The 19180-nt window shown below is 40.6% G+C and overlaps 1 protein-coding gene across 3 annotated transcripts in view; it reads right to left on the bottom strand.

Moving 5' to 3' along the window:
- Positions 1–8199: 8199 nt before the first annotated feature.
- mysm1 (Myb-like, SWIRM and MPN domains 1) overlaps positions 8200–19180 on the bottom strand; it is a 105344-nt gene continuing 94363 nt past the window's right edge. The window contains exon 20 of one of the 3 annotated variants that reach the window (XM_078561216.1): positions 8200–8626. In XM_078561216.1, the coding sequence (XP_078417342.1) occupies positions 8462–8626 (165 nt within the window). In that variant the 3' untranslated portion in view covers positions 8200–8461. Of the gene's footprint in view, positions 8627–10870; positions 10932–18169; positions 18292–19180 lie in introns of those variants that run through there. The other 2 variants (XM_078561218.1, XM_078561217.1) reach the window with 2 other exon arrangements.

The following is a 19180-nucleotide window of genomic DNA, read 5'->3' as shown; positions in this document are numbered from 1 at the left end:
CAAAGGTGCGTATCTCTGTTCCAGTGTGTCTGTTTCTGCAACCCCTTTAAAATTGTACATTTATAATTCCTCCTTTCCTACAAAAATGCATCACTTCACACTTCTCCCAGTAAATTTCATCTGCAACATGTCTGCTTATTTCACCAGTCTACCTCCTCCTGATGTCTGTTACTGTCCTCCTCACTATTTATTGCATTTCTGTGTTTTGTATCATCTGCAAATATTGAGATTACGCTCTGTATACCCAAGTCCAGATCATTAATATATATCAAGAGTCCTAATAACTACCTCTGAGGAACACCAGTAAAAGCTGAAAAACCACTATCCATCACTACTTTCTGCCCTTCAGCCAATTTGTATCCACACTGTCAATGCCCCTTTAATACCATAGGCTCCAATTTTGTTAACAAGCCTATTATGTGGAACCTTTAAAACACCTTGTGAAATTCCACATATACAACAGAAGCCCTCTCTGAAACTTCATCAAATAATCCTTGCTCACTTAATCGCCAAATAATCAAGTTGGTCAAACATAGTTTCCCTTCAACAGATTTGTGCTGGCTTTCAATATTAACTCATATTTTTCCAAGTGCCAATTAATTTTGTTCCAGATTATAGTCTCTAAGTTTCCCTACCATCATTAAGCTGACTGGCCTGTGATGATTTTATTTATTCCTCTCCCTTTCTTTTAGCAGGACTATAATATTTGGAATCTTCCAGTCCTCTAGAATTAGTCTCATATCTATAGAGAATTGGAAGATTATGGCCAGAGCCTCTGCTATTCCATCCTTATCGCTGATGATTCCACTCCACAGTCATGAAATTCCTCCATTCCCCTCATATTGCAATGGCTGAATTGCTGTGTCCTGATTTTCTCCATGACCACTGAAAATCTTGTTTAACTTTTTAAATTTTGCACTCACTTCGACTTTCTGGCTAAAATTATCAATACAGTGATTTTAAAACCTACAGTTTCTTTGTGTTTTGTATGAATACAACCGACTAACATGCCTTAATTTCAATAGCTCTGTTAATTTGAGCTTTGACCACAACAGAGTTAAGCCTGATTCTCTTACGAATTAAATCTTGCATCTTTATTGTCTGACTGATTTATGTTATCTTAGCCCATATCTAACAATTATCCCCAAATTGCAGAAAATCACTGACTGGAATTTGTGAACTGTCCAATATGTTCTCTCATCATTTCAGAAATTAGAAAAAAATGACATGCTAATACATCACTATACTCAGATTTATTTACAGATAAAATATATTGAATCAAAAAGACAAAGCAAGTTACAAAGAAAGTGCTGAAAATACTCAGCAAGTCTGGAGAAGACTTCTTTTGAAGAGTCACATTTGACTTGAAACATTAACTCTGTTCTCTCTCCATAGATGTTGCCAGACCTTCTGAGTGTTTCTAGCACTTTCTGTTTTTATGTCAGATTTCAAGCATCCGCAGCATTTTGCTTTTATTTTAGCATGATACGATCCAAGTTGGCCTCCTTTAAATGACCTCAATGGGCTCTTAATGAGCTGTGTTGGCTACCTGCCATGTGCAGGTGGGCAGCCCTACATGCCCCCTATCCTGCCTCTGCAAAAATGGACTGGAGGTGGGACTGCGCTGAGGAACAAGCACACTGACTGGCAGGGCTATTTTTAACTACCACCTGCTTCAGCGAGGCTCAAAATCCTGCCCAACGTTTTTGTTCTTTAGTTTTTCCTTAGCTTTGGCATGTGGAACAATGTTACATTCTGAAGAGATGAAACGGAATGCAATTCAAAGAATACTAAAACAACAGTCCTGAATTTGCTGAAAAATTAACCCGAGAAAAACGTAGACAGTTAACAGTGGAGTAGTTCAAATCGTCCAGCAAACTTGGAAGAGATGCCCTAAGAATTGCAAATAGCCACAAGTTGCTGGATGATTTGTGCCAGTCTGCTGTTACGTTTGTGGAAACAATATCTCATAATTAACCTCCTGGTGACATTTTTGAAGTTGCTGCATTTGCACATTAATTCTCCTTTAAACTCACCACAGAATGTTAGCTGGTTATTAATAACACAAATACCTTTTTAATGATGCAACAATTGTTAATGACTGCCAATCAACCTCTTTTACCTAGAAAGTGAAGTTACAGCGTGCAGTTTTATTCCTTCAGGTAGAAAGAATGATGGAGATGTTAAAAATGCCAATATTTATATTTTTTTCTTACTTTTCATTTTTTTTCAATCTCTTTTTTCTCAATTGAATTTTTCTTTCCATCTCTTTCTCCTGTAACTGATTTAACATTGAGTTCACCCACTCTAATTCACCCCCCCCAACCTTGTCAGTCTTTCTTCTGTTTGTTTCTCACTCGTTATATCTCATTGGTTGAGGAGACAGATCAATGATTCTGTCATTCACCAAGATCTCTGGTATCCTGTAGCTGTCATTGCGTTATCAGCTCACATCCAGCAACCTACAGATCAAAACATTTTTGGGCTTAAGGGTGTGGGAAAAGGTCTAATTCACTGGGCATGCTGCAAGATGTTCTGCTCCAGCATGTTCTGAACCATCATGTTTTTGTAAGATCCCATAATTAGTTCTGTAAACAAAGCTTAATATCAACAGTATAAAAATGATTGAACTTTTTTTTAATTCACTCATCTTATTTTTTGAGTTACAGATCACCACAGTACAGAAAAGACAATATATACAGACAATAAACATTGTCCATCGGCAGTTATTGTGGCTTGATAAAAATATGAACCGCATTGGAGGACCTACATTATTACTGTACAAAACTGATCATTTATTAATCTTATATTTTAAAACTGCAACTCTCAAAACATTTACTTACAACATGAAGACGTAACAAGCTAGATTAAGCTACTTTTTTGAAGTCAAAAAGCAGGATTAACAAGTGTGATCACATATACTGTACATACTTTTGACTTTCGTTAAGCTCACAAAAAGACATACAAATAACTTCAACCAATGAAAAATAATGTAGATACTGTTCCAGGAAAGTATTATTTACAGTGTATTACCATGCAGTCAGTATTATCAACATATTCATTATATCTCGACTTATTAACTAAAACCTACTTAAACGTTGCACTGTAACCTTCCTAACCAAAAACCTACTGACAAGTTGACAAGAAATAAATGTATTCAGGACAATATTCATGGAACATGTAATTAAACAAGAATGTATCATATAATTCAGTACAGCATGAAGTACAAGAACGTATGCTTGGAATTTCAGCTGCTGTTTGATCTACCAACACCATTTCTGCCTGGTTCTCATAAATTGCTGCTTAGATCAAACAGTAGTCAAGGATTCCTTTGATTGTGATTTTTGGATCTGAATCTGGGTAGGCTCATGCTATGACCAAGCACTTTGGGGAAAGTAGTTCATTTACTGTAATTTGGAAAAGTTTTTTGAAATGTGGGTTTGTGCCTTGTTCATTTTTCCATTCTCTTTGTACCTTTCCTAAATAAACTTCGGGATACTGTTCTGTCTTTATTGCTGAAAAGAGTGACATGATTCCAAAGTTTTTCATCTTGCATTCATCAGGACAAATGCAAGAATGCTAAATTTCAAACAAAAACAACAATTTGTACCGCAGGAGAAAAGGGTGCTGCTAGGTTGGCAAGTCGATTCTGATTGGTTGAGGTATTAACTTGAAGAAAGCAATGGGGAACTATAGGCTCCCCAAGCTTCCGGGTAATTCACAAAAGGCGCAAGATTTGAAAATATTTCTTTTGTTTGCAGAGAACAGCTCCCTGAGTTTCTTTTCAGAAAACGTAAATGAGCCATGTTATAAGCTCAACTGATTATCTTAAATACATAGATGATACGTTCACGATCCTTGAATCTGCAGCTGCTTCTATGGATTTCCTTACATACCATAATTTCCTTACACATTCCGCACACCAATTCCTTGTGAATTGGAGCAGTCTAACATGCTCCCTTTCTTTGACGTGCTAGTCGAGAAATCCGCTAATGGTTTCTCCACTACTGTCTATCGCAAGCCTACCATCACTGGTAAATATATGCACTGGGATTCGTATAGTTCCATATGCTATAAGATGGGCCTTAATAACAATCTTGTATATAGGACCCTAGCTATTTGCTCACCTTGCAAGCTTGATGCAGAAATAGAGTGCATCAAAGCTAGCTTGCAGGACAATGGCAATCCTGATCAGGTGTGCATTGCACAATCTTGCAGATGGGCCAAAGCCTGCCAGCTTTGGACCTGAAAAGTGCCTGGTACTCCTCAAATTACCCTTGAAAGGCAAACTAACTCAAAAATTTGAACAACAGGTTAAGCAAGTCATTTAACGCTGCTACTATGCAGTGGCGATGTGAGTGGTATTTTCCATCAATATGATGCTGCTGTCAGACCAAAAAGACTGCCTATCATATAACTGAGCAACACTGTGTATAAATTTCAGTGCCAGCGCAATGTCAGGTACATAGGCTGTACGTCCCAATGATTGGCTGATTGAATCAAACTGCTTATTCCTACGGCTATTCATAGCAGGCAGAGTACAGACTGTACTCAACCAACATGAGCTTGCGAAGCCTAAAACAGAACATCTATTGTTAGATGTGATCCATGATTGGGCAGCACTTGCTGAACAATCCTGAGTGCACTAATAGCTACACTAAAAATCAATTTAAGCTAATCAGTCGAGTTCAAAATGTGGCTTATTTAAGCTTACTAGAAACAACATATCTAGGGACCCATTTTCTGCAAACAAAAGCAATACATTCAAGCCTTGCACCTTTTTTGAATTACTCAGAAGCATGGGAAGCCTTTAGTTCCTCTTTGCTCTCTCCATGGCCATAGCTCAGCCAATCAGAGTGGACTTGCCAACCAATCAGCACCCCTTTTCTCCTGTGTTATAAATTGGCGTGATCATTTAAAATTTGGCATTCCTCTGTTTGTCCTGATTAGTGCAAGATGAAAAGCTTCAGCAACATGTCTCTTTCTTCAGCAATGTCATGTTCTGTAATATGAGGCGACTGGTCTATCTTTCCTAGATTGTGCTTACTGCCACTAGATTTCTAGAGAGCTGGCAAATTGCTGTCACTGAGTCTAATTAACTAGCTGTGAATTTCCATTAATCAGCAGTAGCTTTTTAAGGTTGTTGAATCATCTCATGGCAGTATTCTGGATCAACCTCGGCTGTCCTCAATTAAGTTTGAATCTACAGCGTTCAGCTAGTCTGAATTCTGTACTTTTGAATACTGAAAAAATGGATTAACAGCTGGACTCCGGCTTGTTATAAGGCTATAATACAGTCATGTTTCTAATGTTATGAATTGCAAGAGTGGAGCTTGACTTTCTTCTTTCATTTTTGAACTGTGAGATTGTGCCACAAACTACTTCATGCAAAACAACCTATCAATCAATATATGGAAGCTTTTGTTTTATTGATTGTTTCATCAAGTGGAATAAATGGAGTCTGCCATTGTTAGCTATAAGTCACTGTAAATCAAATGCATATGTAAATGAAATTATTTTATATTTCATTAAAAAATCAAAATAACTGCTACAAATATTTAACATGTTTCTTACAGAATGCATTTGAAGTGAAAGAATTCAGTTCTATATTTGCCATGCTGTTTAAATAGCACTACTTAAATCACATCAGGAATAGGGAATATAAATAAGTCACTTTTAAATCACGAAGTTTATACACATTTATATACTTTAAAATATTATGCTAAAGTTTTATTATCTTAAATTTATTCCTTTGATTGCTTCAAACAGTCTAACTCCACCAGCTAGCTGCAAATGACCATTAAGCAGTTATACATGTACGGGCTGAAATTCCAACGGCCTTCTGGCACATTCCCACGGTAAGTCTGGCACAAGGGCTGGAAAATAACGCAGACCCAGAATGGCTGGTTCCCAACCATTGCTGGGCATATCTGTTAGGCTTTGTAAAAAATGCAGCTTCTGCCCTCTATTAACAAGGCTGGTGATGTGGAGAGGACAGAACCAAGGACTACTAATGTTGGAAATTCTTGTGACCTGGCACACTCAAAGATCAGCATATCTTGAGAGGCCAGTACACCCAATATGAAGAGGCATGCTGACCTCCTCAATGAAGAAAAGGTCTGAGGTCATAGTATGGGGTCATGGCATGCCTGGAGCATGGAAACATCTGTCAGTGCAATTTTTTTGTTGAACTTAACCTCTTAGAAAGTCTTACTTTGAAAGTAATACGGATCTCTTTTGCTAGTATAATATGCTGATATGTTTTGGAATCAAGAGATAGAAGACACTCCTGAGGTCCAAATCAAAGTCACCTTATGAATAAGAAGAGTTGTGGTTTTCTCTTTTTCACATTTAGTATTTCTTTGGATTTCAGAATTTAATTTTACAAAAAGACCCAGAGAAAACCAATTAGGTAACATTTCAATAGTTGCCAGTACATAAATGAGATTTTGCTAAGATTGGCACAAAGGGTACATACTACCTCCTGAAATGCTATTTTTATAATATGCAATCACATTCTTTTTTACAGCAATATTCCAAACTCTTACAGTTCAAAAGCAGCCATGTGGAGATCATCACCGTGATTCTCCTGCCAGAATAGAACCACACAGATGATGTATTTGAAGAATTTATCTTAATTAGACTACCGTTGAAATAAATCTACCTTCTCCTAAATACTGACGCCAAGATCCAGTGCTGGGATGCAAATTAAAACTGTTGGTCAGCACCTGGAATCCAAAGAGATTCCATAAAAAAAGAAATGATTAAACTCCAGACCCCAAAACTACAGTCTTTAAGTCACTTGTTTTACAATTATATCATGTTCCATTTTCAGTAAGGCTGGTTGTGGGAAGGCAGTGGATGCCTGTGTTAATAACTGGACTGCACAAACAGCCACTGCCATCAGGCAGCTTGATTAATAAGGGTGACATTCTGTAGGTTTACCAAGAATTTATGTAGCCAGTGTGTTTACTTTCCAATAATAAATAATAATTTCACTGTCCAGTAGAGCAAGAACCCCAAAGGTTTTTTTTTAAATGCAGATATTTGAACAACTATGGCAGAAGTTTAGAATCTAAAAACCATCCTGAGATTTCAGGAAACGGTCTCACTCACAGAGTAATTCTACCACAATATTATTGACTGCACTGGATGCTTTACATGGTGAAAAATGTTTTTTTTTCATCATGCAATAAATTGTTTTAATTCCAGGATTAATCCATAACTTGTGAGGTACCACCTTAATCTATCAACCACATGGCTTTAGTATCAAACACTGTATATACTCTCTGTAAAATCTATTATTTCAACGTTTTCACATATCTAGGACACTTATTTTTCTTATAACATTATCTCAAATGTTATTATTCCTTCCTTCCCAAGCAGAGATATAGGAGAAGGAAGGAAAAAGTAAAGGGACATTTTGACTGCTTGTATTTGTTTTTGTGAAGGATGGTGGTTAATCTGGATTAAGCAGATAGCTGCCCCTTCACTGCATTTGGAGTAGAAATGAAATCTGTTTCTCTGCTAACACTCCCGATTTCAATAACAGAATCCACATGCTACAATAAAGCTGAAGCCTAAGGATCATAAATCCAAATGCCACACATTGTCTCAAAACAGTACCCTCTGTCCTGCATTGAAAGAAGCAATGTAATTATTTAGAGTACAACAGGACAATTCTTAAAGCAACATTGTCTTACAAACGTTTGTTTTGTAATGTATTTCAGCTGCACTAACTAAAGGGAAGGAAAGACTCATAGAAGTAATCTTTGTTTAAAATATCTTTTTCAAAGCAGAAATAATGGTTTTACCATGAATTAATCCAACTTTGTTTTTAAAAAAACAATAATCTCCTTGAAGCTATAGAGACCCTAGTTGTGGAATTTCCTCCCTGCTATGATGCTACAGTTAATAACTGGGAACATCTAAGAGCAGTGGGCTCAATAAATTGAAAGTTGTTTAACCCCGAGAAGTTACACTACAGGTTTGGATGTAGATCTCCCTGCTGACATCCCAAGGTTAAGCAATTTCAGAGAGGCACTCAAACCAGTCTGAAATCATAGCATCTGCTGTTTTCTATTGAGCTACTCCTCAATGATCCCCATAACTGACTGCACGGAAATGACCCCACTCAACTGGCTCCATGATGGCAAGAAAATTGCTCACTTTTTAATTAAAAGTCAAAGAAGTTGCCAGTAAGGATCATTATTTTATTCTATAAAAAGGGGAGTACTTGGGAAGAAAATAATCCCCTAGGCTTTCCTTTGAACCAACCCAGGCTTCCTTATATTCAATTTCCTTCAAAAACTAGCCAAATTGTATTGAAAATTCCTCTGGCTTCTCTACTGTATAAGTTCTGGTGATTCTTCTGACAATATCATTAGGTCTTTCTGTGCAAAGTTCATTTTTTTGAAAGTGGAACATCAGACGCAGATCTTGGAAATACATTTACAACAAATTAATTGCCTGGTTCTACTGGAAGCTGAGAAATAGTTTCAAATTTACTGTTCCTATCTTCAATGTTATAACCTGCAAGGAACAAATCTTCAATCTGGGTCAGAAACTCTTCAGTGACTGCAGAATTCCATTGATTTTCCAATGTTTTCCTCATGGATTCAAGCAGCTACAGTACAACAAAAAGAGAGGTTGCAAGTATTACTGAAACATTTTAAATACTGCACAAATAACACAAGTGATTAGTGTATGTTAAGTGATGACTTAATCCAACAAGGTGAATGCTCACTATTGCATTCCAAGAGATCACACCATTTGTGTTATGTTTGCATGCTAAAACGGAAAGCTAGTAAAGTTAAAAGTTTTAAAATAAAAAAGGTGACAAAGCCCCCTATAAACTAAGCCTATGCATATGAATAAAAGACACTGGTTTTGTAACTTAAACCGTAAGTGTACACACCATTCCTTCACCATATTTAGGGGTGGAAGAAAACGGAATTATTTAGAAGCCCAAAGCAGGAAATCCAAATACTGAAAATAGAAAATATTGAATTTTTATTTTTAAAATTATGGATTCAGGTTAACTTTAAGTATTTTGTACTTCAAAATGCAGTGACTTGCAACATTTTTATTTTCAAGAGACCAACCAACACCTTACACTTATTTTAATGAAACATCCCAAGGTGTTTCACAGGGGCGTTATCAAAACAAGATTTGACATTTGAGTCTTTAACCAAGATATGGGACAGGATTTCCCCCCCATTGGGGGGGGAAGTTGAAGCGCGGGCGCGCGGAGACGCGCCCCCAATTGGGGGCACGCCGCCATTTTACATGGGCGGGCCAATTAAGGCCCGCCCAGCATGATGTCCACACGGAAGTGCTATGCGCTCCCTGTGCGGGTGGGGGGGAATCCCTAAACCCATTTGTGCGCTCTTTCGTGCATGTGCACGAAAGAGCGCACTCATCTCCCTGAGGCTAAGTGCTGCCTCAGGGAGATCGGCTCTAATATACAAATTATTAAAAATAGAAAAGAAAAAATTCCCTGACCTGTCCCCTCATGTGACACTATCACAAGTTGGGGCATGTCCATAACTTTTTAAAAAATTTTAATTAAATTTTTCAAAACCTACATGAATCCTCATCCTGCCCGTAGATGAGGTTTCATGCTTTTTCTGAAGCCCGCCAGGGCTTCTGGCCTGCCCGCCAACCTTAAGGTTGGACGGGCAGGTCCGTTAATTAGTTTAATGACTCTGTCAATGGCCTCAATTGGCCATTGACAGGTTAGAGGATGCACAGCTGATTTTGCTGAGCCTCCGCCTACCTAAAGATTTACATAGGGCGCGGTGACTTTGGGAGTTCCGCCCGACGTCACCGCGCATCATTTTATGCGTTGGCAAGCAGGCCCCGCACCCGCTTGACGATGGGAAAATCCTGCCCATGAGGGCAGGTGAGCAGAAGCTGTGTCAAAGTGTTAGGTTTTAACGGAGGAAGGTGAGGGGAGGGGCAGGGAGCCGTAGGGAGGGTATTCCAGAGTTTAGGGCCACAGCAGCCAAAGGCATGGTCACCAATGGGGTGTAATTAAAATCAGGGATGTGCACGAGGCCAGAATTGGAGATGCATAGAGATTTTAGAAGGTCGTGGAGCTGGAAAAGATTACAGAGATAGGGAATGGCCAAAGCCATAGAGGAATTTGAACAAGGATGAGGATTTTAAAATTGAGGCATTGTCAAATCGGAAACCAATGTAGGTCAGCATGCAATGGGGTAATGGGTGAATGGATCTTAGTGCAAGTTAGGATATGGGCAATAGAGTTTTGGATTAGCTCAAGTTTGTGAAGAGGCTAGGCAGGAAAGTATTAGAACAGTCAAGTCTAGTGTTACGATCTCTGTAGCGACCGATGACTTTTAAAAAGAAATTTGAATTTCCAGTTAATAGCAGAAAGGGTAACACAGGAATTCGTGTTTTAGATGTTTATTAAAAGATTAAAAACACTCATGACTGAACACTATCTTTGCAGGCAACTTATACTTCAAACAGGATAAATGAGTGCGAGGAGAACGGCGGAGACAGGATAAAATAATGCGAGGAGCGTGGAGACACAGGACAAAAGAGCGTGAGGAGAGAGGCGATACAGGATAAAAGAGAGTGAGGGGAGCGGCGGAGACACAGGATAAAAGAGTGCGAGGAGAGCAGCGGAGACACAGGATAAAAGAGCGCGAGGATTGCGGCAGAGACACAGGATAAAAAGGCAGAGGAGAGCGGCAGAGACACAGGATAAAAGAGTGTGAGGAGAGCAGCGAAGACACAGGATAAAAGAGTGCAAGGAGAGCGGCGGAGACACAGGATAAAAGAGCATGAGGGGAGCGGCAGAGACATAGGATAAAAGAGCGAGAGGAGAGCGGACCTGTGTGAGAAGGGTAGCGGCTGAGCGAGGTAAAAACCGGTGGCAGAGAGCCCATTCAACCTGTTTCTACCTGTTGGAGCCAAAATGTGACTTCACAGGAAAACAGGTAGGTGGATAACTCTTCCGTGTATATTTTGATTGGCCAACTGGTCTAAATCAGGAAACATTACAACTGAAGTGTACAGTTAAGAAATTCACGTTTGAAATACTTAACACCTTAATTAAATAGAATAGAGATGGCTGGGCAGATGATGTGTTGTGCTGTAGTATGTGGGAGCTGGTGGACGCCTGTGCGATCCACGGTGACATCTGCAGCAAATGTTGGTTGCTCGAGGAACTTCGGCTCAGAGTTGATGAACTGGAGTCTAAGCTCGGACACTGCGACACCTCAGGGAGGGGGAGAGTTACCTGGACACTGTGTTTCAGGAGGCAATCACACCCCTTAGATTAATTACATCAAATTTGGACCATGGTCAGGGGACAGGAGGATGTGGCTGCAAGTGAGGCAAGTATGGGGATCCAGAACTTAGCTTTGGAGGAGCCTCAGCCAGTGCCCTTCTCCAATAGGTATGAGGTTCTTGTTCCCAGTGTGGACGAGGGCACAGATGGCAGGCAGGATGAGCGAACTGGCCACAGCACCGTGGTACAGAGCGCCATTCAAGTCGGGGGAGAAAAGAGAAATGAAGTAGTAATAGGGGAGCAGATACTGTTCTCTGCAGGAAAGCCAATGAGTCCCGAAGGCTGTGTTGCCTACCTGGTGTCAAGGGTAAGGACATTTCTTCTGGGCTGGAGAGGAGCTTGGAGGAAGGATCCAGTTGTCGTGGTCCACGTAGGTACCAACGACATAGGCAGGGCTAGGAAAGAGGTTCTGATGAGGGACTACGAGCAGCTCAGGGCTAAAGTAAAAGCAGAGCCACAAAGGTAATAATCTCCGAATTACTACCTAAGCCACGTGCAAATTAGCGTAGGGTAAATAAGATTAGAAAGGTAAATGCGTGGCTCAAAGATTGGTATGGGAGAAATGGGTTCCGATTCATGGGGCACTGGCACCAGTAATGGGGAAGGAGGGAGCTGTTCGATTGGGACGGGCTTCATTTGAACCATGCTGGGACCAGTGTCCTGGCGAATCGTATAACTAGGGTTGTAGATGGGACTTTAAACTAATAGTGGTGCGGGTGGGGTTCAATTGAAGGGAAGCTTAAAAAAATCAAAAAGAAATGAGAGAGCAGAGGTGTAGCTTAGTGAAAAGGTGAACGATAATCAAAGAGTGGCAGGAAGGGGCAGAAAATATAAGCAGAAGAGTGCAGCAGAAATCAGGACCAGAATGAGTAATAATGGTAAAGGACAAAGCTTAAGGTTTTTTATCTGAATGCACGCAACATTTGTAACAAGATAGATGAGTTGACGGCACAAATAGGAATAAAGGAATATGACTTGATAGCTATTACATAGACGTGATTGCAGGATGACCAGGACTGGGAACTCAATATTCAAGGGTATTTGACATTCCAGAAAAGGGCAATAAGGAAAAGGAGGTGGGGTAGCTTTGTTAAGAAAGGAAGGTAAGGGTGTGGCGGTGAGGAGTGATATAGGTGCAATAGATCGTGATGTGGGTGGAAAAAAGGAATAGAAAGGGAAAGAAGTCATGGGTGAGAGTCGTCCATAGGCCCCCGAAGAGTCGCCTCACTGTAGGACAAAGTATAAATCAGGAAATTATGGAGGTGTGTAAGAAAGACGCTACAATTGTCATGGGTGGTTTTAATCTACGTTTTGACTGGACAAATCAGATTGGCAGGGCTAACATGGAAGACAAATTTGAACAGTGCATCAGGGATTGTTTCTTAGAGCAATACATTGCAGAACCTACCTGAGAACAGGCTATTTTAGATCTAGTAATGTGTATTCAGTTTGAGGGCGAGCAACTCAGGTCTCAAACCAGTGTCCTCAACTTAAGTAAGGGCAATTACAGAAATATGAAGAAAGAGTTGTCTAAAGCGGGCTGGGAAAATGGACTATGGGGAAGAGCAGCGGATGAGCAGTGGCAGACATTTAAGCAGATATTTTGTAAAGCTTAGCAAAAATTTATCCCAGTCAAAAAGAAGGACTCGATGAGAAGGATGAACCTCCCGTGGTTAACAAAGGCAGTCAAGGTGAGTATTCAATTAAAAACTAAGGCATACAAAGTGGAAAAGACTAGTGGTGGGCCAAAGGATTGGGAATTTTTTAGGAACCAGCAGCGGATGACGAAAAAGCTAATAAAGAGGGAGAAAATTGATTATGAGAGTAAATTGGCAAGAAATATAAAAACAAACAGCAAGGGCTTCTACAGGTATATATAAAGAAAGAGAGTGGCTAAAGTGAGCGCGGGACCCATGAAGGATGCGACTGGAGAATTGATAACAGGGAACAGGGAAATGGCAGATAATTTAAACCAATATTTTGCATCGGTCTTCACAGTGGAGGACACTATAAACATCCCAAAGATATCAGATAAGCAAGGAGCTAATGGGAGGAAAGATCTTGTAACAGTCTCTATCACGAGGGACAAAGTATTTGACAAACTAATGGGACTAAAGGCAAATAAATCACCAGGACCTGATGGCCTGCATCAAGGATTTTAAAGGAAATGGTTTTAAAGGAAGTGGCTACAGAGACAGTGGAGGCATTGGTCCAAATATTCCAGCACTCAATAGATTCTGGGAGGGTCCCAGCAGATTGGAAAACCCCTGTTCAAGAAGGGAGGGAGACAAAAAGCAGGAAACTATAGGCCAGTCAGCCTAACATCTGTTGTTGGGAAAATGCTAGAGTCCATTATTGAGGAAGAAATGGCAGGACATTTAGAAAAGCTTAATGCAATCAAACAGAGTCAACATGGTTTTGTGAAAGGGAAATCATGTTTGACAAATTTTCTAGAGTACTTTGAGGATATAACAAGCAGAGTTGATAAAAGGGAACCAGTAGATGTAGTGTATTTGGATTTCCAGAAGGCATTCGATAAAGTGTCACATAAAAGGTTATTGTGCAAAATAGGAGCTCATGGTATTGGGGATAACGTATTAGCATGGATTGAGGATTGGTTAACACACAGAAGACAAAGAGTCGGAATTAATGGGTCTTTTTCAGGTTAGAAAGATGTAACTAGTGGGGTGCCACAAGAATCAGTCCGCGGGCCTCAATTATTTACTATCTATATTAATGACTTGGAGGAGGGGGCAGAGTGTAATGTATCCAAATTTGCTGACAATACAAAAATAGATGGTAGGGCATGTTGTGAACATAAGGAATCTGCAAGGGGATATAGACAGATTGAGTGAGTGGGCAAAAACTTGGCAGATGGAGTTTAATGCAGGAAAGTGTGAGGTCATGCACTTTGGCAGGAAGAATCAAAAGGCAGACTATTATTTAAATGGAGACTGCAAAGAAATGCAGCACAGATGGATCTGGGTGTCCTTGTGCATGACACACAAAAAGTTAGCATACAGGTGCAGCAAGTAATTAAAAAGGTAAATGGAATTTTGGCCTGTATTGCTAGGAGGTTGGAGTTTAAAAATAGGGAAGTCTTGTTACAACTGTTCAGGGTGGTGGTGAGGCCGCTCCTGGAGTACCTGTGTACAGTTTTGGTCCCCGTATTTAAGAAAGGATATACTGGCATTGGAGGGAGTTCAAAAGGGATTCACTAGGCTGATTCCTGGGATAAAAGGGTTGACTTATCAAGGACAACTCAACAGTTTAGGCCTTTATTCATTAGAGTTTAGAAGAACAAGGGGTGATCTTATTGAAACGTACAAGATTCTAAGGCGGCTTGATAGGGTAGATGTTGAGAAGATGTTTCCACTAGTGGGGGAATCTCGAACTAGAGGTCATAGTTACAGAATAAGGGGACACTCATTTAAAACTGAGATGTGAAGGAGTTTCTTCTCTTGGAGAGTAGTGAATGTCTGGAATTCTCTATCCCAGAGCGTTATGGAGGCTACATCTCAGAAAGTATTTAAAGAAGAGGTAGATAGATTTTTGAAATATCGGGGAGTTGAGAGCTATGAGGAGCTGGCACAAAAAAGGAGTTGAGTCCAGGGGCGGATCAGCCATCATCTTATTGAATGGCGGGGCAGGCTTGAGGGGCCGATGGCCTATTCCCTCTCCTATTTCTTATGTTCTTCTGTAAACCCCAGAACAGAACTTTCCCCTTTCTACTTTTAGTGCAACCAAAAAAAAAACACTTCAAGGACACCTTACATTCCCCATTGACATTCAATTCTTACAGAACCAGTCCAAGGTGATTCTTAGCTCCTGAAGGTTTGCTTCTGCTCTTTTCCATTCTCAACCTGATAATTTGTAATCTCAAAACTGTCTCTCACAATGGGCCTTTTTTCCACTGGAGGTTCTTTCTCCAGGGTAAGTTGGGCGCATTTTCCAGCTCGTTTTAACTCCTCACAAATTTGGCCTTTCCAATCAGCATGCGAGCTCTCACCTGCATTCGCATGCAGTGAACCACAGAGACTTTTGGTCTTTAGTTGCTCTCTCTCCCCCAGATTCTGGTAGACTGCCAATGTCTGAGTTTTGGGAATAGCTTAGAAACCTTTCCCTTCTCAATATCCATCTCAATGGCAACATGAATCACACCCAGGCAGAAATGCTGATTAGCTATTCTTTAGACCCTAATTTTATTCTACCTTGGAATTATATGAGCACTTTAAAACATAATTGCTTACACCCTGACATTCTCAACACCTTCCTGGGACTTTGGAGACTACCAGTCTAACCACTGTAAACATAATTGCTGCTGCCTCCAAGAGTGAACACCTTATACTGTCTTTCCAAAACAACTATCTTGGCCTTACTTTAATCTTTAAAAGCCCCCTCACCAAAACCTGTTGTTAGGCAGACTTCAGAACAGGTCACATGGCCACCTTCATTTTAGCCTAAATTAAATACCTAGTCCCAAAACCTAGTAAATACCTAATCTTACAAACCTCATAATTGTAACACTAGAAGTAACAAAGGCATGGGTGAGGGTTTCAACAGCAGATGAGCTGAAGCAGAGACAGTGACTGGCAATGTCACGGAGCTGGAAGCAGGTGATTTTAGTGGCTATGGGGTCAGAAGCTAAGCTCAGGGTCAAATAGGATGGCAAGGCTGTGAACGGTCTGGTTAAGGCGATCTCTTCCCCAGAAATTAACTCAGGAGTCACACACCCACATCATGAAGACACTATTACCTACTCAACTCTGTTCACTTTCAAAAACATGGGCCAGAATTTTACCACCCCTTTGGTGATAGGCTGGGACGTGGGGAGCCTGCCAAAATGGTGCAAGAAGGATCTTCTAGCCATCATGCCATTTTGCCAGTGGTGAGAAAGGTGGAAGATCACTCGCTGCCAGGAGCCCACTTGAGGGCCACTTTCTGCCTCCTTGGGTATTTTACTCACACGGGGTGGTGGGGGGGTGGGGGGGAGGTGGCGGGCAGCCGGCATGTGGGAAGGCCATCCAGAGGAACCTGGCATCCTCCCAGCAGTTTCAGGCCTGTCTGGCTTCAGTGTTGCTCAACTCCACTTACCACTCTTTGAGGGTTCCCGGCCATTGAAATGTCCTCTCTCCACAGCTGCTGCCTAAGTGATGGCCATCACAAGCATTGGCGCTGCTGAGGCTGTTGGATGTCTTAATGGGCTGGCATTTTTTATAAGTGGCCACCATCCTTAATTGAGATGGCAGCCACTTAATTAGCTGCTGATGGTAACATGTGTCCCTGGGTCCCACCACTGGCCGAAATGGGCTCGCTTCCCACTTTGCTGCAGAAGCGGGACTTCTGCCTCCTGCATAAATTTCAGCCCACACTCTACTCCTCTTACATTCCCAATTCATAATAGTGCTCTTTTGCATCGCTACCTCAATTCAACTTGACACTGTTCTCATTCTGTTCAACTCAACCTGCAAACTTCTCCTACTCCTTGTTCAATCTATTTCTCATCTTCCCATCCCCCAACAAACCCCAACACTCTATTGAATCTGGCACTCTTCTGCTACTCCAATTCAGGTCAAATTGTTTCCTACGTATCCCATAATTCTTTTCGAAGTGCACAGGCAATTTAAGTGTGCACCTCCTTTAATTTTTTTTAAGCAGCTGCATATGCACAGCACCTTAAAGGGACTGACTTGTGTGCGGCCAGCGTAGGAATCTTAAGTTGCTGAGCAGCTTAGAGGGAACACTGACTGGTGTTATTCTTTCACCCCAAGCCCATTCAGCCATCACTCTTCCCCGCCAACCCTACAGCCCCACAATTCAAAGTGGCACTCCCGCTCAGTTCAAGCTGAAATACCACTTGCCTAAATTCATACTGACATTCTTTCTTTTCTCCCCCTCAGTCATTGCAAGCACTCAGTGCTGTTAATATTGGTACTCTCTTTTCTCTGAATAAAGCACCAGTTCCAAAAGTCCTCTCTTCTCCACAAAGCATCATGCATCTTTTCTCTCCCCTTCATTGACCTCCATGCCTGCACCTGCACCCAAATTCTGGACACTTTATACTGTACGTGGGAACTTCTGCTCTCATGACAAATTCTACCTGCAGTTTACATGGGCAGGAGGTGATGCATTTCTATCGCACCTTTAACATCGTAAAACATTCCAAGGTTCAGAGGGGAAAATGGTCTGCTCTACAATGCTTTTTGTCATCAAATGATAACGGACCCAATCCCCAAAAGAAGCTGATTGTCAGCATGATTTTTTGGCAGCTTTATAACCCTCTTCCTTTGATCTAATACAATCTTTAATTTCTCTTTTTAGCCATGGTTGGATCACTTTTCTCGTTTGGTTTTTGTGCCTCAAATGAATGTATATTTGTTGTAAACCATGTACTAATTCTTTAAATGCTAGCCATTGTCTACCATCATATCTTTAAATGTAGTTCCCAATCTACCACAGCTAACTTCCCCCTTGTGGCTCCATAGTTTCCTTTGTTTAGATTTAAGACCCTAGTTTCGGATTGAACTACGTCACTTTCAAACTTAATGACTTAATTGCAAACTTCACTCTTCCCTAAAGGCTCCATTACAATGAGATGATTAATTAGCGCTTTCTCATTGTACAAAACCAGGTCTAAAAAGCCTGTTCTCTAAAATAAATGTAAAATACTGCAGATGCTGGAAATCTAGAATTAAAACAGAAAATACTGGAAAAACTCAACAGGTTTGGCTGCATCTGTGGAGAGAGAAACAGAGTTAACGTTTTGAGTCTGTATGACTCTTCTTCGGAGCTCTGTGCTAAGACTGATCTCACAACCATATGACAGTGGGTTCTATTCCTGGTATTTACTCTCAGGAATTGGTTCAGTTCACATCTGCCTGGTTTTATAGGCCTGGATTTTGAAGTCAGCGATGAAGTGACAGTGCTTGCTGTGGCCTCGAAGAAAGCTCCTCATAAAGATCTCGTGGTCTCTGTGGCATAGATTTCATCTTTACTGATGTTAATTTTATTCTGGCACCAGTTATAGGAGATCTCTGGCAAGTTATATCATCTAGGCCAAGCTGCCAATCTTACTGAAGAATTCTCACGGCAAACTTCATTATCATTTTTCAAGGAAGTGAAATAATTATTGGGAAATACAGGATTAAGGTAGAAAGTGAAATGTCAAACAAACTTTTATTAAAATAATTTTTATTACTTTAAAAAGCTTTTGAATTTTTATCACGGAACAGAGAATATAAAATTAGATTTTCAGGGCCTGAGAGATTATTTAGTATGCCGTTAAAAAGCAAGTTACACCTCATTTAACGTGGTGTAACTTTTTCAAGAGTTTATACAGTGAGACTAATAGGAGGTGCAAGTCACTAAAAAGTGGGAGTCCAAGTGGTTTCTAATTGTCTTCCACCTGCGAGGACGTCAACACCCTGTGGAGGGACAGGGAATCACTAACAGCAACTTCTGGATTTCTGCATTTAACTGTACATCTTGGCAGTTACTGTCAGTTTCACAAGAGAATGCTGACAGTTTGGAACCTCTTTAGCCTTGCTGGGGGCTAACACATACTCCACCTTCTCACCCTGCATGTAAGTGTGCCTTTAGAGAGACACAGCCGTTCAAAGCAATGGGGTTCTCTGTGGCCTTTCTAGCCATGCTAACATTTTTGAAAAAGGTTATGCAAAGGTTCCTGAATATGATAATGGATAGTAATGGTAAATATGGAGCAAAAACATCTGACTAGTAGAGGAAACAGCTACTAAACACTGTTCTGAAGTACATACATGCCTACATGCATGAACACAGAAGTCTGATAAAGAAGTTAGTAACACTCTTTGATTTCAGATACCGCATTATCTCATTACG

This window comes from Cetorhinus maximus, chromosome 17 (assembly GCF_964194155.1).
Source record: "Cetorhinus maximus chromosome 17, sCetMax3.hap1.1, whole genome shotgun sequence".
In the NCBI taxonomy this organism is placed as follows: domain Eukaryota; kingdom Metazoa; phylum Chordata; class Chondrichthyes; order Lamniformes; family Cetorhinidae; genus Cetorhinus; species Cetorhinus maximus.
This window is presented reverse-complemented; position numbering and strand designations above follow the sequence as displayed.